The sequence below is a fragment of the Pelodiscus sinensis genome, chromosome 8, assembly GCF_052426305.1.
Source record: "Pelodiscus sinensis isolate ZL-2025 chromosome 8, ASM5242630v1, whole genome shotgun sequence".
NCBI lineage: Eukaryota > Metazoa > Chordata > Testudines > Trionychidae > Pelodiscus > Pelodiscus sinensis.
Genome location: NC_143059.1, coordinates 31014292 through 31040807, shown reverse-complemented (window position 1 = coordinate 31040807; position 26516 = coordinate 31014292). Strand labels below are relative to the sequence as shown.

Here is a 26516-nt window from a genome sequence, read left to right as displayed (position 1 = left end):
TGGCAGCAAAGAGCAATTAAAGACATCAGGGAAGCAGATGGCTAGATTCTGCATACTCCTGGCACTTGCAAAGCCAGTGGCATCTCTGTTCAGTTTCTCTTACCAGAAAAAAAAAAAAAAGTCTTGTTGGGCTTGAAAGACTAATGGATTTATTTGAGCATAAAATAGAGTGGTCAAAAGCACTTTGTCAGATGTTATGTGCCCAAATAAATCTGTGTAGTCTTTAAGGTGCCACAGGACTCCTTGCTTTTTACAGATACAGACTAATGCAGTTCCCCCTCTGAGTCTCTCACCAGAGTCCTTTAGGGAGGGTGGCATATTATCAGTGTCAGAGATCCTGCCAAAAGTCTATTGAATTTGAAAGGTTTGGGTAGGAGTTCCAGAGATGTGTCTGGAAGGCTGCTGTCCTCGAGATATAAGCGCATAGTTAGTCTGCAACTGGAGGGAAGTTCAAGACCTTCTCCCTTAGAACACCAAAGGCCCCACTAATAGCCCATATGCCTCCTCAGCGTCTCTCCGTTCAAACTCACGCATCTTCATTTCTTCCTGCCCGTTGGCATGTGTTTGTGCAAAGAGGGAGGTGTTCAGTTAAGGAACTTGCATCATATTGTGTTACGGGTTTAGAGTTGTCATAAGAAGAAGACTGGATAGACTGTTCCCTCAACCAGCGAATCTGGAATTCTGATGTGTACAACATGGCTGTTAGGTGGGATAACAAGAGATGTTAAGAGATCTCGTCTCCTCCCTGAACTTAATCCATCTCATCCTTCCTTCTCCCAACTCTGTTCATTAGGGCCATTACTAGCCTCTAGGTTAGGCTTTGAACTAAAGATGTTAAATATCGACTAATTGACTAATGAAATAGTTGATGCGTTTTGCATTGACTATTCGATTAGTCAATAGCGCGCCTCCGCCTTTGAAGTGTAGCAACAGCCCTACGGCTGTTGCTACACTTCAAACGTGAAAGTACCTCATAGAGCCTGGGATCAGCTGGGGACTACCCTGCTGACCCCGGGCTCCGTGCGGTGCTGATCCCGGGCTCCACATGGCAGTGCCGTTTTGAAATGCCATGAGGAGCCTGATGCAGGGCTCCCTATGGCGTTTCAAAGCAGCAGCGCTGTGTGGAATCCAGGGTCTGGCTCCAGGCTTCAAGCAGTACTGCTGCTTTTAAGTACCCTCTCCTTTTCCACCCCCTTTGCTGCCTCTTTCTGATAGAGGCAGCAAGGGGCGGGAAAGTAATTAGTCGTTCACATCCCTTCTTTGAACTATTTTTAAAGGTGAGGGAAAACCAAAAGGAGCAAGGTGGCTTCTCAGAAACCTGAACCAAATACTAAGGATTGAGTAAGAGGCCAAGCCCTGTGCTGTGTCGTATCCCTTTTTCTAAAGTTAAAAGGGCCTTTCTGTGAGGGAGATCTCATTCCCCTCTCGGACATTAGTGGGGACATGAGCAATACTTAAGAGTCCTGTTCAGTCTGTCTGCATTGCTGTTAGATATCCTAGGCTGGCCCGTGCCCACTTACTTGGACTCCTGGGACTCGGGCTAAGGGCCAGTTTACATTGTTGTGTAAGCATACAGGCTCTAGGAGCTAGCAAAACATGGAGATCCCAGCACTTGGGCTGCAGTCCAGGTTGGAATGTCCACATTGCAATGAAACAGCCCCTTAATCCATGGCCTGTGAGCCCGGGTCAGTTGATCTGGGCCAGCTGCAGGTATCTGTGCAGAGTAGACATAACATTTCAGCAGTAGCTTTCAAAGCCCTGTGCAAAGGGGAAAGCAGATGGAGAAAGTGAAGCACACAGATGTTGTTTTGCCCAAAGGTACTATAAGAGTACTTCTAAACAGTGAGTGACAGCCTGGGGCAGTGAGTCTCTGAACCTGGGCTGACTGACTTGACCGTGCAGAGCTACAAATAGCTGTGCAGATGTTGCAGCTCAGGCTAGAGACTGAATGCTGAAGCCTCTCCTCCCAACCTCTGGGCTTTTAGAAAGTGGGGCTGGGTGTGGGTTTCAGAGCCCTATCTGCCATGTCCTCTCAGCTATTTTTAGTACAGTAACGCACGACCTGCGTGTCCAAGCCCTGTTGACCCAGGCCCTGAGACTCATGGCTGTGGGCTGGCATTTGCTGTGTAGACATCCCTCAGCAACTCAGCAGCAGAGTGAGGAGTAGCACCCAGGTCTGCTTGGACAACGTGGCAGACTGCAGTGGCATGTGTTTATGTATTCCTTGAACTGGTGGGACAGAGACCCCATGTTAAGTCATGGGAGAAGAGTTCAGCGTACTCTTAGAGAGCAAGCTAGCCTAGCATTCATTACCAGCCTCACCAGGTGTGTCCATATCCTGAAATGTCAGATTAATTCCATATGTTCTTTTGAGCCTATTAATACTTTCTTGCAACTTTATTTTATGTTTGGAAAATTGGGAATAGATGAGTGAAAGTTCCTGGGTTCAGTTTCAGTGGATCACTTGCTTGTGAAATGTGTATGTTGGTTGTATTTGTCTGATGCCTGGGCACAGTTCCTGCAGGCTAACAGGCATCTGCTGTTCAAGAGAGGCTGCAAGCCTACAATATCTGCGTTGAACTGAGGGATGGCCAGCCCCATGTGTGGGTGCCAGCCTGCTGATGGGAGGAGAAGGGGAGGGAAAGGGGGCAATTGCCCTAGGACTTGGCGATTCTAAAGGGCCCAGGTAGCAGTAGTGGTGGCAGGTGGAGCCCTGAGCTCTTTAGAATCACCACCAGGGTGTTGGATGGTGCATTCCAGAGCCCCACGCCATGTGCTCCTCCAGCTCTGAGGGCTGCTGGGCCATCCAGTCAGCGCAGTGGGACTGGCTGTCCCAATCCCACCCTGTCTGGTCGAGGCACCACCCCTTCTGGGAGTATGGCGCTCCCCACCCCCACCCCACATTGCACAGGATTGCCTGCCTGGGTGTTAATGGCTGTGAGAGCTGAAGGCTATACCTGAGGTGCATTGCCAGAGGGGTGTTTCTGCATGGAGGTGGCGCAAGAAGGAAGGTGGAATCTGCCCAGGCAGGTGCCCACTCTCTGTCTGGCTCTAGCCAATGCTTTTGGCACCCATGCTTTCATGAGCACTAAAGCCAACCAATTATGCATAGCCTTTTAAAGAGGGAGACATGGCTAACAATTGTCTGTAGCGTGTCAGACCTGAGCTCATTTACAGCATAGCATCTGGAAATTCTGCAGTGATGTCTGGTTGGTGTTGAGTCGTCTTTAGAGCAGCCCTAATATTTGTCTCCTTGTTTCTCTTCCCTCTCCTCCTTGCTCTGTTGTGCAGCTGCTTGTGGATTATGGGTACAACTGCCAGCACAGCTCAGCAAACAGTCTCAGCAGTTGCATTTGAGAACGTTCAGGGCAACGGGACCATGGAGGATCGCCATTCGCTTAGCATCCACTCCTGCCAGGCCATCAGTCTTCATAACAACAAAGCCAAGTCCATCATCACCAACAAGGTGGCACCTGTTGTCATCACGTGAGTTACTCCAGGCTGGCATGCTTCTGTCAAATCATGTAAACTTTGCCCCAACCTGCCATCATCCAGAGTTCCCTCTCTGCTGTCATTACTGCTGTTATTGAAGCCTGGGGATTCTTGTCCTTGTGTCTCCCCTCCCCCTCCGCCCCCAACATCCCACAACTATTCTCCTGGGGAGAAGTGGAGAGCTCTACAGCCTCTCTCTGCCTCCTGATTCCCCTGTAGGAACAGCCTTCGAGAAACCTAAGCGACTTGTTCCAGCCCATTTCCTGCATCCTCAGATGAGCCGACTATTTGGCATGTGCAGGATTTAGGCCACCTTTTTCCCCCCACCCTACTCTCTTCACCCTGTCCCATAGCCAGGCTCTGGCTTGTCAAAGCCTCTGCCAGTTCTCTGGGCTGCCAGCAATTGCTGTGTCCCACAGCCTGTGTAGTATATTTGTGGTGGCAATTACCAGGGCTCGACAAACCATGGCGAAATCCACTCGCCAAACCTGCACTGCGCATGCGCCAGACCCGCACTGTGCATGTGTGCGCTGCTGGTGAACGGGGCGACTGGCTGAAATCTGCTCGGATTTGTCGAGCCCTGGCGATTACCATGTATTGCACACTATTTAGTTGTGGTCACATGATAAAATATCAACAGGTGGTTGTAGTTACAGACAATATATCATACTTGGGATCTACCAAATGAATAGGCTAGGGATAGGACAGGTGGCTTTTTCACAGTCAGTGTCCCTGAGCTTCAGTCCCTTGACCTTTTTATCCCCATACTTAATGGAGAAATAGCCTTTGCCTTAAATACTGTATGTTGTTGTGCGGCTTTCACAGCTACAACTGCAAAGAGGAATTTCAGATTCACGATGACCTGTTGAAGGCCAACTACACAGTGGGGCGCATTTCAGAGACCACGTCGGAACACTACCTTGTACAGGTAAAGGTTGCTGATCCTGTCCTACCATGAGCATACTTTATCATCATAGTATGTCTGCAGCAAGCTAGTCACATTCCCTGAGGTGAAAATTATATTGTGTATTTTAAAGGTAACACAGCTGTGCACACATGCCACAGGGCTCATTTCACAAACCTTGCAAGCATTGTTGTCAGAGACTGGGAGTGAAGTTTTTTTAGAGGTTTTGAATCAGCTAATTTTATCCTAGAAAGGGGGCCCTGTGCTTGTGGGGATGGAGATGGGTAGCTGTTTGGATGTGGAGGTGGGAGAGAGAGAGAGGCAGCTGGGGTTAGTGTACTCCAGTGATGTGAATAGTTTCACCCCAGGCAGCTTTGTAGTCTCTCTGAGCATGCAGGCTGATATTTACAAACATGTGGAAACCTTCATTTCTAGGCTGTGTTCATGTGAGGTATAGGCTTCATGTAAATATTTAACTCAGCTTTGAAATGGAATCAGACCTGCTGCTTCAGTGTAAAAACTATTCACCTTCAGGGGAATGACCTGAAGAAAATTTTATTCACTAAGTGACTTCTGAAGTTGTTTTGAATTTCTTAGACTGCGCAGCCACTGTGAGCTGGTAAGACACAGTGTTTCTGATTGCTGGGGCTCTTTTCCATTCTGTTCTGTACTTGTGCTCAGGGATGTGGGGATGTGGGTGCATTGAACACATGTCCAAGAAGAAGTTCTTTTGAGTGAAATGGTTGAAATACATTCCTTGGTCATCCTTTTCCCTTTCCTTTTCCCTTTTCCCTTCCCCTCTGAATTTAAATATGCTCAGTTCTAGGTAGATGCTTAGTTTTATATAAAATACTTGTTTCACACTCAAATCATTGTCTTTTCTCCACGACTTGTTTTGCAGGGGAAATATTTTATGGTCAGAGATGTATACAGTAAATTGGATGTCTTGAACACTACTGGCAGCTGTGGAGCTCCAAATTTCCGACAGGCCAAAGGAGGGTACAAAGTGTTTGGAATGGGACAGCCCAGTCTCAATGGATTTAAGCAAGTGCTGCAGAAACTCCAGAACGATGGGCACAAGGTAGGGGTGTGTGTGTCTGTGTGACACAACCCCAAATGTACAACTATCTAGGTGGTAAGGATTAGTGTTCCATATTGCAGGAGCTGTTTGTCTCTTTATGTGCATATCTAATCTCCATCCATGTGAGTGGGAGTTGCGAAGTTTACATCCAGACAGATGACTGGACCCTCATAGAGTGAACTTGGATATACTGGCAAACTGTTTATAGCAAAGTAGAATGTTATCCTCACATTGTTTAAAAGCCTTGTGAAGCATGAATAATGATACCGCCTACAATGAAAAAAATTATTGCAAGTACCTCCAGCCAGTGATGGGAGGGATCTGGAAACCTTGCTCTGTGCGCTGGTAGGCAGGGAATTGGAGGACTGTAACGTGCCTCCGGAAGTTTTTACTTGTATGGTCCAGGAATGGCAGAATGTCCCTTAAAGGGAGGGATCAGTGCCCAAACCATGGTCTTTGCCCCTTCTTCCCAAGGCCCTGCTCCTGTGCCATCTCTTGCCCCCAAGACTTCACCAATATCTCTCTTACTCCCCCTTCCCCCAATCGTGAGTCTCTGAACCTGGGCTGGCTGATTTGGCCTTGCAGAGTGTAGAAGGGGTGTCCCTGCCGGCCCCCGTTCCGGGGTCCTCTGACCACGTCCCGTGTGGGCTTGGTTCCCACTCAGTGACTAGTCTTCCCGCTTTCAAGGCAGTGGATTCGGGCTGTCGTCGTGCTTTATGTAGTCGCACGGCCGGTCCCTAGCTCATACATTTCTCCCCCTAAGGGAGGGGGAGGGAAAGGGGGCCCCGGGCCCGCCCTCACTCACGGGCCCAGCCCAGGGCCCTAAGGACACGGAGATATTTAGCTCCGGTCCGGCTGACGGGGCTCCATGCCGAAACGCGTCAGCCCGCCAGCTCCAATGAGCTCTGCCCTGGGCTGCTTCCTTTCCCTCCTCAGGTGCCCTTCCTCCCCCTCCTCGGGGCGGTCACCTTTGGCTCGTCCGTCAGGCTGGCGGTCGGGCGTCCGTATGCCCGCACCTTGCTCTGGGCTGGCTCCACAGCCCAGAGGACTGTCGTGGCCGGGCTCCAAGGGAGGTGGTTTCTCCCAACCTCCGCCTCTTTGGCAACAAGCCCACTCGTGGCTGCCGCCCGACTCCCCTCTCTCTCCCCCGTGAGCAGAAGGGGGTCCATTTTTAAATTCCCCACCGGGCGCCCGCCTCCGCCTACGTCACCGGGCGGGCGTTTCCCCTATCGCCCATCCGGTCTCCCCATTGGCCGGCTCCCCTGTCACTCAAGGCGGGGAAATGCCGCCCCCGCTATCTCCGCGCGGTCCGCCACGGCGCTACCGCTTCGGGGGGGGGGGGGGGGGCGGCCGGCTTTCCCTGCCCCGGCGCGGCTCGCGTGCACGCTGCGCAGCCCCGGCAGGGCCCCCCCCTTACCCCCAGGAATGCCTGCTCGGCGGCGCCCCAGGGACGGGCGGGGGACGCCCCGTCACACAGAGCTACAAATAGCTGTGCAGATGTTGCAACTCGGGCTGGAGATTGAGTGCTGAAGCCTCTCCCCCAACCTCTGGGCTTTCAGAAAGTGGGGGTGGGGATTGGCTTCAGAGCCCTATCTGCCATATCCCTTGTGACTGGTAAAAAATGGTGATTGGGGGGTGGCCAGGGCCCCCTAGTTTCCTCATACAGTCCCTTTGTGGTGTACCCCAGATAGCAGCATTAGCCTTGAAATGGATGTGGATGGAAGTAGAGTGATTCTCTGGTTGCCCTTACTGATTTATTTTGAATCCCTTTTATTTGGAAGGGCTTTCTGTGGCAATGAGAGTGGCATGAAGGAGCGGGTTTGACTTCTGCAATTCACGCCCATCATAAAATGGCTCTGCCTTAAGAGTTGTGACTGAAATAATTTATTTTAAAAAATAAGGCAGAATTCCAAACTGTTATGTTCCTCACACATTTAGGACAAATGCTTGATGACAATTAATATTAGCATCCTTATCATGGTACCCGGAGGCGGGAAGTGCACATACTAATGAATTTTCACGATACCATTGTAAGCATCTTTGGAGACAGGATTAAAGCTCAGAGTCTTAAATTCCTCCAAACACACAAAACACTTCATGAAAAATAACAGTCCTGTCTCCTTAACAACTTCCTTGCACAGTCCCAGTGTCAGACACTGAGACCTTCACTCTTCCAGCCTGACTGGGGGAAAAAATGGTACATGCGTATACATCTGTCTAGGTTAGTTTATCATGCAAGCCGCTATATGACTCACAAGCTTTTAAAACCAGAATAACAGTCTCTTTAGTCTAGTCTACTCGCTCTACATGATGAGCTCTGCGAGGCATTCATCTGCCTTTTGCAAAGCTGGCGTGGTGGAGGATGTTAGCTGGCATGTTCCTGTGTCTTTGCAGGAGTGCATCTTCTTCTGTGTGCGTGAGGAGCCTGTTCTGTTTCTATGCATGGAAAATGACTTTGTGCCCTACACACCCAGAGGAAAGGAGAACTTGCATGAAAACCTGCACAGCCTACAGAGGGGGGTCACAGTGGACAACACGGAGCTTGCAATTCGGAAAGAGGTGATGGGGAGGCATAAGGAAGCTGTTTCACTGAGAGAAATGACGGGGCATAGGCTTGCTGTCCATTCTGGTGTTGGCGGCTGGGGTGATCTGAAGTGTGTGTTTGGCAGGGGACAGGGACAATTGATTGGATAATTCTGATACTCTGCATTGTGGGACATGACTTTTCTGTATATTTTTTAACTGTCAGTGGGGAAGTGACCCTTGGGAGAGGCCATGTATATAAACCAGTACACACACAAAACGCTATATGTGTGGTGACTTTTAGTGGCCAAGAAATAGCAGCTTAAACTTCACAAACTCTTGTAGTGCACTTTGGTCCTAGCCTGAAGAATCCCTGTTGTGTGTCCTCTCACAGCTTTGCAAGTAAACCAAAGTCCTGACCCACAAATAGGGCCTTCTATAGGGGTGCGCAGGACCTGGAGCAACTCACCCCCCAGTACCTCAGGCATGGGGCATAAGGCATCCCCCTCTCCCTGCTGCAGCCCCACCCTCACCTCCACTCCGCCTCTTCCCCAAACTCTGCTCCTGCTCTGCCCTTCCTCCAAGCAATGGGAGCCAGGGGATTACTGGAGGCCTGGCACTGGGTGGCAGCAGGGATCAGCCCTTTCTCACACTCACTGCAATGGGTGGGAGCCCAAGCAGCCTGGCAACCTGCTCTACTCTTGGTTCCACCGTCACTGCCTGACCCCTGTTACCGTCCCACACAGGCCCCCCGCCGCCCTCTCCCTCCAGCCACCCTGAGACCCGTCCATAGTGTGGTTGAGGTGGCTGCTACAGGGCCTGGGGTGGCCACCCTGAACCATCCTATGAGCGCAACAGCTCTGTACACAAGCACCCTTGTTGTTGCATCTTTGACCACCTGCACAGCTGTGCCATTGTGTCTCCACTAGACCTGTAGCTGCCTCATCTCTGCTACTTAAATTCTAGGTGTGCACACAACTTTATCAGTTCACCTCAGTCTTTATGCACAACATCCTCCTTCCTGTTCCAATCCTGAGACTTCGGTGAGCGGGCTCTGCTTAACTATTGTGCCAGGTTGTGCAGCGTGAACAAACTTCTAGTGACCAATATCTTGAGCCCAGCCATGCTCTATTTCCTTTGTATAAAACAGCACATACTGTTTATAAGAGCTGTGATTACCATGAGCTGCTATGTTGGTGGAGTTAAAAATGGGGATCAAATAGCCAAGCAGTTTGTTTTAAACGTGCTTTTGTTGCCTCCTTAAGCTACATGATTTTGCCCAGCTGAGTGAGAACACATATTATGTTTACAATGACATCGAGCACTTCAAAGATGAGCCACACACCGTAACCATCCAACGAGAAGAGGACATCCATGTGACGGCAGAAGTGTATAAGAGGCCTGTCTTCCTGCTGCCATCGTACAGGTAACACACAGACACATACCGCATTCCTTGCTTTTAGATTATTCACATAGCTTGCCATCCTCTTCTTTTTTATTTTCTGCTCTTTGATTCTCTCTTCCTCTGCAGGGCTGTTTAAAACAGGGTTCTGTTTATGTCATGCCAAGGAAGCCAACTGAATATTTAGTTTGTTTTTCCCCTAAAGTCCCTGAACTTTAACATAGACCTGGTTTTCTCATGAATGTACTTGTGGATCATATTCACAGGTTCTGTGATTTCAACATGTCTACTTGGGACATGTCTGGCAGAGGGAAGGAAGAAACCTTTGTCAGGCTGAAGAGCAATGGCAGTGGGCTCTGAGGGAAGTTCTGTCCAGATCACAGTATTGCAAGGATGAAAACTGTTCTGCAGCTTCAAGGCTGGGAGGTGTGAAAGGCGGGAAGGAGATTGAGAACCCCCCAGCATGGTTGTGTGTTTCTCCAGCCCCCATAAAACCATGCTGTTCTTTAGCCAAAGGATGAATGGCAGAAACACTTTAGGCTCAACTTTCCTGGTTTTAAAAAGTAAACATATTGATAATCCTCTTCTAAATTAGAAATGCAGTGACAATTACTGAATGCATAACTAATTTTAGAGTAGTTCTTTTTACATCATTCTTCTTCTAAGTGAGGCTCTCACAGACATCAGAAGGCAACATTTCCAGTTGTCTATGCTCTGGAATTTTTTAGAGTTTAAAATCTGCCATCAAGGAATGGCTTTTTGCTCACATCCTGATGAATGTCTTTCTGCTTCGTTTTGGCAGGTATCATCGGCTGCCATTGCCTGTAGATGGGGCACCTCTAGAAGCACAGTTTGATGCTTTCACCAATTTCCTCAGGGTAAGGACTGCAGGCTGTGGAACCTATCAAATGTCTCATTACCAGCTTGGAGTTGGTTAGAGTTAAAATTTCAGATTGCTGGTCATCTTTATGGTTATGCTATAAATTTGCTTCACTAAATGCCACCTACTTGTTTATTTCCTTCCAGAGAAGCTACTCAGGTCAGAGGCAGCATCTGATTTTCAATGAGGTTCCTGTTTCTCTTATCTAGGTTTCCTCCTGAGATAAGGTTTAAAGGAAGCAAATTACTTGGTCAAGGGCACAAGATGAGTCAGTGGCTTAGCATGGGTTAGTGCCCAGGACTCCGCAGGCTCTGATGTGTTAAGCAAAAGACCAGTGTCCTGATTGCCACAGGTCCAGATCTAGTTCTCAACCTGTTGGCAAACTTGTCACTGTTTTTAACTTTCTTTTGGAGGTTCTAGCTTTGTGGTAGTTGGCCATGAATACAGTGCTGAACCCCTGCGCTTCAGGACCTGTCATGATGAGCAACATTATGGCATAGCTGGATTGAATCTAGTCCCAAGTGGTGTCTGGTGTTACTTATGGGGTTGAGCCAAGCTCTAACACACAAACAGCACAGGAGATGTTGAGAGCACAGCATCTGGCCCTTTATAACAAAGTTCTCAGGAGTGGTCATTTGCCTCCAGAGCCCTTGTAATGTCTTGGGGAGAGGGTCCTCAGGAATCACAGCTGGGATACTCTACGTTACTGATGCATGCCTGGCTTGGATTCATAGTGGTCAAAAGGTTTTGCTGCCTTGGACTGTTCATTGGCCTCTGAATTGAGTTGGAGATCTTAGTTCTGCTCCTGGTTAACAGTGACCCTTGTTATAGTTGGCACTGTGGTGAGGACAGTGATTCTTAGAAGTGGTCTCTTCGAGTGAAGGGGAGGTACGCTGGTGCGGTTATTGCTGGGGAAGCCAGCAGTACCTGTTCTACGGTCAACTGAGGGACCGAGCTTTCAGGGCTGCTGTTGTGGCGTGTCTCACCAGATAACTCTCTCACACGAATAACCACTCATCTTTTGCACGGTCCAAACCTGTGTGTGGCTGTACGAAGCACTAGACCCTAGGAAACATGTACATTTTGTGTTAATTTCAAATATGTTTTTTTCAGTAGGATTTAATGGGAATGGAATGGACCTCTTTTCTTGGAATCAATGAAAATGTCACTAGTGCTTTCTTGACATCAAAATCAGTCTGAGTGAATTTTTTTTAGACTCAGATGGTCTGTACCCCATATGATAAATGGTTACTTTGAGTTGATTTTTGCTTCAGATATCATCATATTTTCTTATTTTGACACCGTGTATTAGGGAAGACTCAGCAGCCTGTGTTTATCTTAGTTCCTTCCTGTTTGAAGTGCACGTTAAGGGCGTGTGTTATTCAAAAACTTCTTCTGTCCTTCTTCATGTTCTTTCACGCATTGTCTTTTTAGCTCTGCCTTTTTTGGAGCTTATGTGTTGGATATAGCAGTGTGCCTGCTCAGCTGAGTGGAAACCTCACAGTTGTACACAGAGAACTCTGAGTGCTTCTCAATCACTTATGAGCAAGCACAATACAAAATCTATTTGATCTTTGCCTCCACCATCTCCACATTTCAGACCTTATTTCTCTCTAGGCTATTTTACTTTAGCCATTACATTCTCTGATGTGTGTAATTTAGATAGAAAGACATCAGATGTCTTGACTCAGGTACAATAGCTGCTTTTTAACTAGAGCTCACTTCACCACTTAGTCCAGCATAGTTCTTGTCAGGCCTGTAAATTAAGAGCTATTGTACTCAGTATGACATTATACAGGGAGCAGTCAAGACCAGTGAGGGGCTGTCCCACGCATGCCCAGTAGATTTGGTTGCACCTCACCTTGGCCTCTCACAAACAGCCTCCAGCCTGCAGATAACACCTTCTGTATCAGTGTATAGCTGCAGTTTGCCAGCCCCACACACTCTGTCTTCCATCAATCTTGGCTATCACTTCCCCAGCACATTCCTGGTCTTTGGTTTTCCTTCAAAATAATGTATTCTGCACTGTCCAACCTCCTGGACAGTTTAGAAATATTGAGTCCATTGACCCTCTCAGGGAATCAGTATTCAGTAGTTCAGCACCCTAATGGAGTTACTCACACAATGCACAACACTAGATTAACTTTGGTTAAAGATTATATAAAATGTATTTAACTACAAGGAGAGAGGTTTTAAGTGAGAACAAGTATAAGACAGTAAAATCAGAAAGGGTTACATGAGAAATACAGTAATTCCTCATTTAACACTATAGATATGTTTCAGAAAATGATCGTGTTAAGTGAAAACGTGTTATGCGGGGTCAGTTTTCCCATTGAAAATAATGGAAAAGGTGGGGGTTACGTTTCAAGCGGGTGGCGTCTGTTAAGACCAGGACATTGGGGGAGAAAGGGGACTGGATTACAGCAGGGAGGGGAGGTGTTTGGCTCTGGGGAAGGGAAGAGGAGGAGAGGGGAGAGGAATTGGGTTGAGAGTATGCCCCTGTGACGGGTCTCCCAGGACCCGCACTGCATCCGGCGAGGGGGGGGTGCTGGGGAATGGCGCGGCAAGTGGTGAACCCTCCGCTGCTTTGCAGGGAGGCGGGGGAAGCCCCGCGCATCTGTGGCGATGGGATGGCTGGGGAAAACCAGCCGCTGGCCTGCAAGCGGGGGCAGAGGAGAGGGGGCAAGGTGTCCGGCAAGGGGGAGTCAGCAGAGAATGGCGCAGAGAGCAGTGAACCCTCCACTGCTTTGCACGGAGGTGGGGGAAGTCCCACACAGCCGTCAGCAACGGGCCGGCTGGGGAAGTCGTGTTATTCCGGGGACGGTCGTGTAATTCAAAAAATGTTCCCTAAAAAAAAAAAAAAAAATCATGCTGTCTTAAAAACATGTTAAGCGGGCACATGTTAAATGAGGAATTACTGTAAAGATAAAATGCTTTAGTACTAAACAAGCTAGACTTGATTCAAGGTGAAGTCTCTTGCCACATATTCCTCAGCAACACTGCTGATTGAATTCTCAGGTAAGGATCTGCTTCCAGAGTCCCATGTTTCTTTTGTTTTCTTAGGTGAAAGAAAGAGAGACAGAGAGACTGTGGGGTGTTTTTGTCCTGCACTTTTATAATCCAGTCCCCTTTTGAAATGCATTTTCTTAATGATTCCTCCTAGACAAAGTTCATTCCTTTGCGTGAGGTTAGAATTGTGGACACTTGTGAAAGAGGTTTCATGCTGCTGTTTGCTAAGATGCAGATCTGTTCCTGTCTCCCCTCTTTGTCCCCTCCTGGACACTTGATAGGTGATTGCCCATCAGTTTTGATGACTGCTAGCTAGAGGCATCATCTTCTTTGTCTTTTAGAAACTGGTTTACTTTGACTTGTCTGGTAAACTCATTTCAGAACTAATTTCATTAGTTCAGAACTTTATATATAATGTTACTCCATGCATTTCTGCATGATATTATTGACCAGTGAATTATTAGTTTTCACACAAGGCACATCTTCTAAAAAGACTATGACAATACCCTATGCGGTATGAATACAAAGGTGCATTCTGCTGCATTGCATCAGACTAATGGTCCATTTAACCCCATATCCTGTTTCTGACAGCAGGCTCCAGGACAGATTAGGGCTTTGTGGGATTCCTTCTCCAAACCTTCCACCTGCAGTCTCCTGCTGTTTTAAGCACTAGTTCTAGTAGAATTAGCAGGGGTATGTCTGTGCAAGCTGGGAATCCCACCTCAAATGTAGACATACCCTGAGTTCTTGTCCTAGCTTAGACCCTGACCTGCTCAGAGAGTGAATGTGACCCAAGTCATTTTATTTCTGCGTGCCCCTATTTCCCCATGTGGAGGAGAAGAAGATGATGATATTGATCTCACTTTGTAATGATCTCAAGATGGAACTATGTTAACACCAAGTCGTATTATTTTAATGTTTGTTTTATTAATTAATGAGCTGCCTACTGTAGTTGCCTTGCTACTTGCATGTATTCACTGTGAAGTCTTTTGTGGTCTTTTATGGTGCCGTGTGTGAGCGAGAAGATTTGTGTTTCTCATTTATAGGAGAGTCCAAACCTGCTCCTGCTCCAGGACCCCAGCAGACTGCCTCCTGCTTTACTCTTCAGCTGCCAAACTGGCGTTGGCAGGACCAACCTTGCCATGGTTTTAGGCACCCTGGTGCTTTATCATCGCAAGGGGACAACACAGAAACAAGAGTAAGCATGCCTTCACCCCCTCCTTTTAGAGAATGGGTGAAAAGAAGTAGGGATGGGGGACAGTGACTTCCTTTGGTACCAGAGCTTCTTCACTAATTCATTTACATTTAAGAACAACCCTCACATGTTAAGTGCAGGTTTTGAGGGTGCTTTTTATAGGCAGGATTGAATTGCTATAGGAATTCTTGTCAAATCTTTTGTAAAAAAAAATTTTTTTTTTAATTTTTTTGGGGGGAGGAGCAAAGTCTTTTAAAAACCTCTGTGAGCTTGATTGTGTGAAACTGTGTGTTCAAGTCTGCAGTTAATGTTGCAGCTGCGCCAGTGTAGCGTGTTAGTGAAAGTGTGCCAACAGGAGAAAGCTAAACCAGTGGTTCCCAACCTTTTTTATTTTGTGGACTGGCAAACTCATTCAAAAACTTTTGGCGGACGGGTATAGAAACATTTGCATATTCATGCTGGTATTTAATTTTAAGTGGTCACGTGTTATTTTACATTGTGTTGGTACGCACACCATAAGGGAGCCAGGGGAAGATGGAGATGAGGGGAAGAGAAAGGAAAGGGAAGAAGGGGGCGAAGAGTGAACGGAAGAGGGGACCAAGCCAGGGAGAAGCTGGGCTGAAAGTAGCGGTGCACTGACTCAGGCTCAGAGGGCTTCTCCCGCCTTGTCTCCTCACCCCACCCAACCCCAGCCCCTGCTCAGCCCCGGCCACCATACCAGGGGGTCCCCGAGCCAGCCCCCAGGACTCAGCACAGCTGGGTGGCAGCTGGTCCTTGTGTGTGCGTGCTGGCTAGGCTAGGAGCAGCTGGAGGCCAGGGGGAGGTTCCTGCTGATCGGAGAGAGAGGAGAGAGCGGCCCAGCAGTGCCAGCGCAGGCAGGAGGAGAACAGACTTACAGGGTCCCTGGTTCCTCGGTCTCACCACCTGCATGAGAAGTAGGGTGGGAGACTGGCCTGGGAGCTTCTCCTCTAATGCAGCCACCCTCCACATGGTGCTTTCCCTGGCTGCTGGAGCAGCTGCCCTCCATGTGGCACTGGCCACAGCCACCCTCCATGCAGCCTCAATAGGGACAGGGTCACCACAGCCCCGGCTCCAGCTACAGCCACCTGCCACACCAGACACTGTACTGCTGCGTGGGGAAGTGGGTGGGCAGAGAATTTTTTGTGCACGTGCAGTTGTGCACTCTGGGAACTCTACGCTCCACAGTGAGTTGGGCTCAATTAGCAGTGGGGGTGTGGCCTGGCAGTGTGCTGCAGCCTGGCAAGTAACAGTTCATGGCCTGTCACTGGTCCACGGAACGGTGGTTGGGAACCGCTGAGCTATACCCTTCACATAGTTAATCTGCCTCTGCAAAATGTGGTAGTTACATCAGTGCAAGAACCCTCCCATCGATGTAGCACTGTCTATATCAGGGCTTAGGTCAGAATAACTGCAGTGCTCAGGGTGTGTCCGTGTGTGTGTTTCACACCCCAGAGCTATGTAGTTATCCTGAAGTAATTCTGTAGTGTGGACTGGCCTTAAAGTGATCTCTCTGATAAGAGACAGGCTGACTAGAGGCTCAGTGCAGCCACTGCATCAGAGCTGTTCCTGGTCTCTCTCCCTACATGCCCTGCCCCAGAAGCCAGGTACAGTGTCTCCCCATTCACTCAAGCCACAGAGAGTGGCCTAGGAAAATAGGTGCTCTGGTCTCTGCATGAGAGACTGGAATGTGAGTCTCTTTGGACCACTCCAGCGAGAGCTGCTTAAGGACTGAACATTTCCATGTCCTTATCTACAGCTTCCCCAGGAGCACTTTCTCCTGTCTTTCTGAGGAAGGCCTGCCCATAGCTGCAGCTCAGACTCAGTGCTCTCTCTGTAGACTCTGATAGCAAAATAGCTCAGGATGATTACCAGCCAGCAACATGTATCCCATAAAACAAAAATGAAAAATATGGAGTTTGCTCACGGGAAGGGATTCCAACTATGCATAATATAAAAACAGTACAATCACATGGATGGATCCAAAGTCATTTCAAATGCAGCATGCAGCCCCGCATCTCTGTGTGTTTGCTGGAATTGGTACCATCTCTGTGGATATTCCCTATTTTTAACACAGAGCACAGCTCTTAAACAATGAGAACCTTTCAAAATGGAAGACACTTGTAAGCTCAGCTACTGTGTACATAGTCATGCCTACTGGATACTGGGTTGATTGGATGAAGTTTCCTTTAAGATTTTAAACTGGCATAAATGTAAAAGAAAAGCAAAAGAAGAGAGAGAAGAGATGAAGGTTGCTATAACTTTAGACTTATTGTTATGTTCCTTCCTAATTTACAGTCTTCCACATCCTGCTAATACTTTGTCCCGGGACCGATTTCAGGTTATTCAGAACTTCATTGACATGGTACCAAAAGGCCAACAAATCGTTGAGGAGGTAAATGTCTGTGGTTAGGCTTACCTCTGTTGATATATCTCATGCTGGCGGTCTTCGGGGTGTATAGCCTTTGTGTAGAAGAATATGTCCTGCACCACAAAATCTTGGATTCTTCCCTCAGTGCTTGTGGCTGACATCATAATGAGAAGCGGAACATACAGATTTACAATTAGCTCTATTGACTGGCATGGGGCTCTGTGTAAAGCAGTCCCATAGCGGCATATCCTCCAGTCCCAGCACAGTATGGATCTCCTGGTGTTTGAGATACTTATGTCATTGTTTCATCCTATCCTTGTGCTCTGTAGCTATAGAAGAGTGGTACAACCTTTCTAATATGGATGTTGGATTACCAGGGTAAAAGTGCTTATGCTGACACAGCTTGTTCTGTTTTGGGAAGAGCAATAAGCTATATTGATATATATATACTCGTTAGCAGTATAATAGCTTCTATGCTCATGGGTTGTACTTGTTTAGCTATACCGTGCTCTGATGATGATAAGTCACACCCTTAACTGACATAGCTAGTAAAATTTTCAAGGATGAACCAGGCTGTAGACTCTGCCTACATTTGGGTATGGAGATACAGGTTGAACCTCTCTGGTCTGGCTCCCTCAGGACCTGACCCATCCCGAATGAGGGAATTTGCCGGATCAGGGGAGGCCCCCTGCTATTGGCCTTCCAGGACACTGCCCTTCCCACCAGCTGGCTCTGCTTTGGCCCCACTGCCCCTGGGTGCCAGCCCTGCTGCTAAAGGGCTTGAGCTTGGCTCTGGCCCGCTGCTGCCAGCCAGATAGGGCTTTCTGGGGACAGGGCTCCCCAACTGCTACAGCCCTGCTTCTGTCCCGCCCGACTGGGACTTGGGGATGTGGCTTACAAGCTGCTGGTCATCCCGTTGCTGCGCCCCGCTAGTGCTTCCTGTCCAGGGCTCCCTGGGAGGGGGCTCTCCGGTCCTAATGGTGGGGCTCCCCACCCGTGGTCTCCTGACCAGCTTGCACAATCGGGCCCCTGGGCTCTCTGGTCCAGCAACACCCATGATCCTGCCGGACCACGGATGTTGGCAAACCAGAGAGTCCTGGATTTAGGAGGTTCAACCTGCAGTATACCAGCAAAGTACTCCTAGTGTAGATGCTGCTTATGTCTAAGCTTATTCCTGCGCTCCCTGTCTCTTCTCTTTTTGGGCGAAACAAGCTGTACTGGCAGAAGCACAGCTTTGCTGGTATAGCTGCATCTGCATGAGGAGATTTTGCCTGCACATTTGTCTGTCACAAATCACAACTCATTGCAGCCCTGATGGACATATTGATGCTGGCAGAAGTCTGTAGTGTAGTCCTGGCCTTAGTCTCAGTTTCTTTCTCATTGGGTCAGAAGCAGTGACCCTGAATTAGAGCAAGGAGTTGTGGGTTATGATCACAGTGGCCACTGAAAAGTATCTGATTGATTTCAACAGTATGGTGTCCTTAAAGCACTGGCAAGGGAAGGCACTGATGCACCCTCTCTTGTCCTCCTGCTCCTCCGTGAGAGGGAGGAGGGTGTGCGCATAATGTAGCATGGATTGGACATGGATGCTCTCCTTCCTTGCCCCACCAGGAAGTGCTGAGGTAGCCTGGCAACGAAAGGCATTGTGGTGCTGCCAGCCATGCTGTGGACAACAGAACAGCTGTTAATTGATGAACTACAAATGAATGCAGTCATTGAGGAGACTATGGAAGTGGCATGGTGGGAGGGGAAGGAGAGAACCAAATAGGACCACCTGGGAGAGGGTGAAATCCCATCTCTTGCCTTCAGTTACTGAATTCCCTTTTGCTCTCTCCAAGGTGGACAGTGCTATTTCCTGCTGCTCTGAAATGCATGACATGAAGGAAGCCATCTATGAGTATAAGAAGAAATTGGAAGGAATTGGAGAAGATTACCAAATTCAGGTACTATAGGGAGCCAAACTACAGAGTCATGGTGCCTATTGAAGAGAAGAACTTATACTGTTAACAAAAAAATCTAATACAAAGAGAAAAGGCACCTTTTTGGGATGAAATGCAGATGGGTTAGTGCAGGTGATATATGTATTTTAAAAAAATCTGGGGTGAATTTTGTGCTGATGAAAATTGCCAGATTGACCTCTCTCCTTGCTTCATTTAACATTTTAAACAGTAGCTTGATTTTTTAGCAGATGAAGAATTTCCTGGCCTCTGATTAAGGAAGGGTGTATCACAGTCATCTTCGTCATGATAGCATATCTCTAGGAATGAGAAGGATCCACACATTGTTCTTTGTAAACATCTACTTTTACTTGTAAATTGGGCACCTGCTTTTCTGTGTGAATTGATAACTTATTATGTGGAGGTTACTCATAGTCAGGGCTTGACAAATCGCTGTTTCAGCCGGTCGCCCCATTCACTGGCAGCGCGCGCATGCACAATGTGGGTCTTGCGCATGCGCAGTGCAGGGCTGGCGAGTAGATTTCACCACCGTTTGTCAAGCCCTGCTCATAGCACACGTGGAAGCTAATGATCTTTTTTACTAAGTCACTTCTTTTAGAGAAGCATGCTTTTAAATCCACGCACACAGGATGGCTTAGTGGATAGGTCACTAGATTGGGACTATAAAATGTGTATAATAAAACTGTTCTTTTGCATAAAGCGCTTGGAGAGCTATGGATGAAAAGTGTTGTATATGAGCTTGAGTGGTGGGGATGTCGTCATTCTCTAGTAATTCAGACTATTTTATAGGGGTTCTTGGCAATGTCAGAGTGTCTTCTCCTCCAGTATGATGTAGGGGCTGAAGTGGCAGTGGTGATGGAGCACCTCTGCCCTCAGATTACTATCTGATTCCAGTTCATTGGAAAAGTTCTAAGGTTCCTTCAAAAAATGTGGGTGAATACAGTGCTTGTCTTGTCTTCCTTCACATAATTCTGTCGCTGCTCATCTTTTTTGCAGTCCTGGACTTCTCTCGATTGGAGGCTGCCGCTTGTGCTGAATAGTGTGGTTCTTTTTGTGATGTGGGCATTTGAGACGACTGTACTCATTTTACCTGCGGCCTTGGAGTCTTTAACCTTTGTCCCCAGATAGTGAATTTGTTGTTTATTAGAAGCAATTTATAGGGTGAGTGAAGAATTGAAGAAACAAGGATGGAAAGCTGGAAACGTTTTAATTTTCCTTTTGAAGTCCTCTGTGCCAAAAGATACAAACAGGATGTACTATGGAATTCAGGTGTAAATGAGAGCGACTGTAAATACGAATAATGTATGCTGTTAGACTGTGCTAAAAGCCAGAAGACTGGCTCTTTGCCAGAGGTTGTTCTGAAAGCAGAAGGAATGTTCTTTTCTCCCAAGAAAACATTTTACGAGAGGAAAACTCTTAGGCCTGCTGCTGATGTGTTAATGTTGTTGTCTGAAGTGAGGAGTTATGTCAAAATTAGGGATGTGAAAGTGTAACCATGTACACAGTTAACCGATGAGCCTGGGCTCATCAGTTAACGTGCACGGTTACACGTAGTCCCCTCCCCCGACACTGCTACCTCAGTATCAGAGGCGGTGGGGGGAGAGGGGCAGGCAAGAGCCAGTGCTCACAGAGAGCCAGTTTTTAAGCCAGCTTCTCGTGATCACTGGCTCCCAGGGAGATGCCTGTTGTCCACCCCTGCCCCCTCCTGCATGTAACCATGTAACTGCTGAAATTTTCAACAGTAACTTGAATAAATGCATTTTAACATCCCTAGTCAAAATGTCCAGGTGTGTCAGAAAGAAAGTGTTCATGACTTTGCAGCATCTTCGCTGTGTTTCCAGATAATATTAACTTGCTTAGGCCAACAGAAAATATTTGTGATATCTTTTATTGTTGTGGATTTATTGTTAGCTGATGAGTAACTGCAGATATGGTTCCTTTTGCAATTGTGTGTTTAAAAGTTGTCAGGAGTGCCTAGAGCCAGGGATGGGAGCTCCTGTTGTTGGTTGTATAGATCAGTGGCTTCCAATCTTTTTTATACCAGGGACCAGCAAACCCATTCACAAACTTTTGGCAGATTGGTAACATTTTATTTGCATATTCATTATGAAAACAATGGCCATGCAAATAAAATATTACCAGTCCGCCAAAAGTCCTGGCCCTCAGAGTCCCCCAGTGCCAGCCCTAACCCTTAGAGCCTCCCGTCCTTCCACTACTCCCCAGTGCAAGCCACTGATCCAAGAGTTCCCTGCACCCAACCCTCCCCATCCTGTACTACCCTCCTGCCCTCAGAGCCCCCCCCAGTGCCAGCCCCCATCTTCTCAGTGCCAGACCTCCACCCCTTAGAAGCCCGCCCCCCCAGTGCCAGCCTCCTGTTTCCAGAGCCTCACTGCACACAACCCCCCGAGTCCTCTCCACTGCCAGTCCCCTGCCTCTTAGAGCCCCCCAAGTCCTCCAGCACTAGCCCGCCCCCAGAGCCCCCATTGCCTGCCCTACCCCCCTCACCTAGCCCTGTGCTGCCTCCCAGCCATCAGCTGAGAGCTGCTGCCCAGGTCATGGCTGCTCTAAGGCTGCCATGCTGGACCCCGCATGGCCCTTCCACCACGCACCAATGCACTCTTCTGTGTCAGGAAAGAGATCCCTGCCACCCCTGTTTGGCACTGGTTGGCTGAGAGGTGGGGTAGGACATGCCTCTCCTAAGAGCTGCGGCAGGAGCAGTGTACCTCAGCCCCGGCCCCCTGAACCGCCAAGGCACAGCAGCCAGAGGTCCGTGGCCTGGCAGCGAGCCACAGCCTGGTGGTTGGGACCCGCTTCTATAGACCATAAGGAACCAAGAATGTGGTAACAATAACAGTGTTAAGGATTAAGTTGCCAATCTGAGTTCTTGCTGCTGCTCCTGTGAAAACCAAGAATGGGATAAAACTTCCCTTTCAATCTTGGACGAAGTTAGAACTATAATATTTCGTTAATTTGTTTTTGTATGGAATTTATGGGTGTGCTTTATAATTTACAGTATTAGCAGAAATGTCTCATTCTTACCTTTTAATTGGGACTGATACCTAATAACTCCCCTCACGCCAGAGCAACATGAATGAATGCTATATCGTTCAATTAAAAAGAAAAAGCTTCCTCTTCTTCCTGTTGCTGAAATATTCCTGATCAACAAGGAATGGAAGATTTTAGTACTTGCTGGAGCCAAATACCATGCAAGAGCACAATCAGAGCCAAGAAACAAATTAGCATAATACCTGTGCTCCCCCATTGACTTCAGAGGCTTTCTAATTACACCAACTGGCGTATATACCAGTTAAGACTTAAGACTTCCTCCCTTCAGCAAACTGCATATTCTGTGCCCTAGCCTTCTAGGAGACCTTTATAGCAGACTCTCCTTTTATTTAATAGGGCTGTCCCCTGAGGAGCCCTATTAAATAAAATGTTTTCCCTATTTGTAGGATCACCTTCCTAGGTGGGGTGGATAGAACAGGCTGTTAGTTTTCATTTTGTCCACTAGGGAGCATGAGCTAGGACCTGCCTGGGTAAGTAATCTCTCAAAGCCCCAGGCCAAATTATCAGTAAAATAGAATCTGACTGTATGTAACTTGGGTTTAATTATGGTTGATGCGACTGTCCTCTGGTCATCCCATCCTTGATCCAAGAGACTAGTAAACTTGCTTTAAACAGTTGGTGCTGCTGAGCCAGGTTGTGGTTAGTAGGATCTGGTTAATAGGCACGTTAACTGTCTAGTGTTGCATGTCTGATTTCCAATCTGTTTGACAGGGATGTACTTCCATTTCAATTTGGTGCCTCAAATACCATGTACTAGTTAACAGCAGTGGCTCAAAGCAGATTGACCTTTTATTGCTCACTTAAAGCAAAGGATAGTAGAGTGGCTCAAATGTTCCAATCATCTCTGTTTACAGCAGCCTAAAATAGGTGAACCTGGCATCAACCCATTGAATTCAATGGATCTATACTGATTTACAGCAACTGAGCAGCTGGTCTATAGCAAAGAAAAGACAGGAGGAATATTAAGAGGCTGATACGGGACCATTAGGGGTTCTTTAATGACCTGAAAAATCAAAAGAATTTCACAAAAATGGAAATATGGACAATTTTCTAAGCACAAAAGAACAGAAAGCTTAAGGTATGGAATGAGTTAAACCTAGCAAGGGACCTGGAAGGCAAAAACAGGATTACTGGAGCACATTAAGAGGAAGGAGAAAATGCAGGAAAGTGTAAGTTGATTACTTGAGAGAAGCAAAGATAATGATGAAGGGCACCAAGATGTCTGGGGTATTTAATCCCTATAGTGTTTCTGTCTTTACTAAAAAGGTTAATTATGACCAGATGCTTAACACAATTAATTTAGCACCAAGGCAGAAGGATAATAAGCCCGGGAGAAGGAAAGAACAGGGTTCAAAAAGGTTAAATAAATTAGATGTATTCAAGATGACAATACCTGATGAAAATTCATCCTGGGATACCTCAGGAAGTAGCTGAAGCAGTCTTTGACGGTTAGCTGTTACCTTTGAGAACTTACGGAGGATGGGTGTGGTCCCAAACGACAGGGGGAAAGTACCTGTTTTTAAAAAGGGAACAAAGAGGCCCAGGGGAATTATAGACAAGTCAGCATTGATACCTTTGATACCTCGAAAGGTACTAGAATAAATTATTAAACAAACAGTTTGTAAGTACTTTGAGGATAAGAGGACAATAAGGGATATCCAGCATGGATTTGTGTATTAAAAATCATGTCACACCAATGAAATTTGCTTTTCTGATAGGGTCACTGCCGTGTTGGATGGGGGGGAAGCAGTGGACATAATATAACCTGATTTTTAGTGAGGCATTTTTATAAACAAATTAGGGAAATAAGATCAAGATGAAAGCATTTATAAGGTGGGTGCGCTACTGGTTAAAAGACTTTACTTGAATAGTAGTTTGGTTTGTTGTTAAACTGGGAAGATGTGTCCAGCAGGGTTTTACGTGGGGTCTGTCACATGTCTGATACTTTTCAAGTCCAGTCCCCTGCCCTCATGACGGGACCAATCATGGTCTATATCTATATCACCCTGATAGACGTCTATCCAACATGCTCTTAAATATCTCCAGTGATGGAGATTCCACAACCTCCCTAGGCAATTTATTCCAGTGTTTAACCACCTCCACAGGAAGTTTTTCATAATGTCCAGCCTACACCTCCCTTGCTGCAGTTTAAGCCCATCGCTTCTTGTCCTATCATCGGAGGCCAAGGAGAACAATTTCTCCCCCTCCTCCCTGTGACACCCTTTTAGATACCTGAAAACTGCTATCATGTCCCCTCTCAATCTTCTCTTTTCTAAACTAAAAAAGCCCAATTCCGTCAGCCTTGCCTCACAGCTCATGTTTTCTAGACCTTTAATAATTTGTGTTGTTTTCTGCTGTATTTTTCCAATTTCTCCACATCTTTCTTGAAACGTGGTACCCAGAACTGGACACAATACTCCAGTTGAGGCCTAATCAGTGCAGAGTACAGCAGAAGAATGAGTTCTTGTGTCTTTCTCACAACACTCCTGTTAATGAATCCCAGAATTGTGTTTGCTTTTTTTGCAACCATGTCACATTGTTGACTCATATTTAGCTTGTGGTCTATTATGATCCCATCTTTCATAGAAGGTAGAGAATTAGAAATCTCCCTAAGTCCTGAGGGTTATGACACGTTTTCACGCACTTTATGTCCTCAGCCTTAAGGTCTGTGTCCTTGCAACCATCTTTCCAGGAAGGGTTGATTAGATAGGACCTCCGAAGTCTGTCGGTATCACTTCTTTCTGGCCTTCCAGAGTTAGTGTTGAGCCATCTGGTATTTGAAGAACTTCGAGTCTTCCTAGTTTGGTCTTTGGCATGGGCATGAAGATGGGGTTTCTTACCTCATGTGAGGTGTACAGTTTTTTGGGATTCTTTTTAAGCCCCTACTGCAGTAATTTGCTCTGAAGGGAGATGGCTGGTATATATTGTTACTGACAATGGGAAATAAACCTTCATTGACTGCTGTAAATTAAACAAGAGGAGTGTTTATTTGAGTTCAAATGTAGCAAAACACTTTTAAACAATTGAAAGTGTCCAGGAAAATTTGCTTATTGGACACAAACTGCATTTAGGGATAGCGGGGGAGGAAAGGGGAGGAGGAGGAAGGAAAGAAACCAAAGAGAGTGAGAGATGGATGGGAGAAGATATTTGTATATGTAGCTGTAAGACCACAGCTGGTGAAATAACAATACATCGCCATTACAACCCATGCTGTTTCAGTTTATACTTAAGGGCTTTGCTGAGCTTGGGCCTTGTTCAAGGCATTTTTTTACGCTTTGTGGTATACTGGGGAAATGCCTTCACCCGTAAAACTTGAGCTCCTCAAAAGGTTCAAACACTAGAGATATGATATCTGAAATCCTCTGTCCAGTCAGCAGCAGAACATACTTGCACAAACCTCACTGCCAATATGCCTTAACTCCTGACCTAAAGAGGCCATGTTTAGAGACGAAAGGGTTTTTCAGTCACTTCAGATACCTGCTGAAACTGTCAGAATGGGTGTTTACTTGGTTCAAATGAAGTGTTGGCTTTTTGATCTGGACAATTCTGAACAAAAAAATGGATTACAACGTCTATCATATAGTGGTGACATGTTATTACAAACTTGGTCTACTTTGACCTGAGAACCTAGAGTTACCTCTGTACACTTTGCTACCATTCCCTTGAGAAATCCAATTCTCAGCTACTGTTGATTTTGCTAAACTAGTCATCTCAGACTGGGCCTAGGTATGGGGGGACATGTTGCATGTATGGATGTATAATAAATATAACAAAAGAGAAAACAAAAATGTGTGGTGTATGCTAAGAGAAAATGTGATTCAGAAAATTAAATGAAACAAACTAGCTTGGAAAAAAATAGCCCTGCTATTAATATTAACATTAATGGAAATCTGGCTTATTCCCACTATTCCAGATTTTGTTCTGAGTTTTCAGAGTAAGCATGCTTCTCAGTCTCTTGATAAATGACAGAGGACCGGATTTATCTCATGGATAACAAGTAAATATTCATGAGTCAGTTATATAATGTCAGAGATGTCCAAGTGATTCTTGCCAAATCTTCCTTCCCTCCACTAGTATTACTGGGAAATCTTTATAAATACACAGTTAAATGTTAGAACATTTTCCATAACACCCTGAAGCTGGTTTTGCAATCTCACTGCTTAGTGATCAAATATTTGTGACCTTCTGGGTGATCCTGAGGTGGTTTTTTGGAAGAAACATACCCTTCAGGTGCTCTGAGAAGGCATTTTAACAGTGCTATAATGTGGCCTTTGGACTCTTCAGGTTGTTTGCCTAACATGGGTGTTCATTCTGTCCTCCCCCCCCCCCCGCCCCCGTCTTGATTTTAGCCATGGGCGGCCAGTATCCTAGGTAAGAAAAGGTTATGTCCCTCTGAGGTCTCATATTTTAAATTTTTATATATATTTGTATTTTGTTTGTTTGTTCCTGTAAACCGCCTTGAATATTTTAAATAGAAAGGCAGGTAACAATATTTAAATAAATATAAATAAATATTTTCTTCCCAAACCGCCAGCCTGCCCTGCCCACACTCCGCCCCCAGAACGCCTACAGTAGGCATTCTGGGGGCAGAGTGTTGCTGTCCCCAGCAGCCCATAG

General features: G+C 46.8%; 1 protein-coding gene and 1 long non-coding RNA gene across 10 annotated transcripts in view; one reads left to right on the top strand and one right to left on the bottom strand.

The window, feature by feature from the left end:
* The window catches only part of LOC112545731 (uncharacterized), a 72451-nt gene extending 55437 nt beyond the window's left edge, over positions 1-17014 (bottom strand). Inside the window, exons 1-2 of the long non-coding RNA XR_003089276.2 lie at positions 16924-17014; positions 13263-13340 (exon numbers count right to left, since the gene is read on the bottom strand). This is a non-coding gene — a long non-coding RNA (uncharacterized LOC112545731). The remainder of the gene's footprint in view (positions 1-13262; positions 13341-16923) is intronic.
* The window catches only part of PALD1 (phosphatase domain containing paladin 1), a 207572-nt gene that overhangs the window by 84027 nt on the left and 97029 nt on the right, over positions 1-26516 (top strand). For all 9 annotated transcript variants that reach the window (XM_006122784.4, XM_006122783.4, XM_006122786.5 and 6 more), the window contains 9 exons: positions 3292-3486; positions 4318-4420; positions 5298-5477; positions 7872-8036; positions 9266-9426; positions 10205-10280; positions 14338-14489; positions 16803-16899; positions 18714-18818. In XM_006122784.4, the coding sequence (XP_006122846.2) occupies positions 3292-3486; positions 4318-4420; positions 5298-5477; positions 7872-8036; positions 9266-9426; positions 10205-10280; positions 14338-14489; positions 16803-16899; positions 18714-18818 (1234 nt within the window). The remainder of the gene's footprint in view (positions 1-3291; positions 3487-4317; positions 4421-5297; positions 5478-7871; positions 8037-9265; positions 9427-10204; positions 10281-14337; positions 14490-16802; positions 16900-18713; positions 18819-26516) is intronic.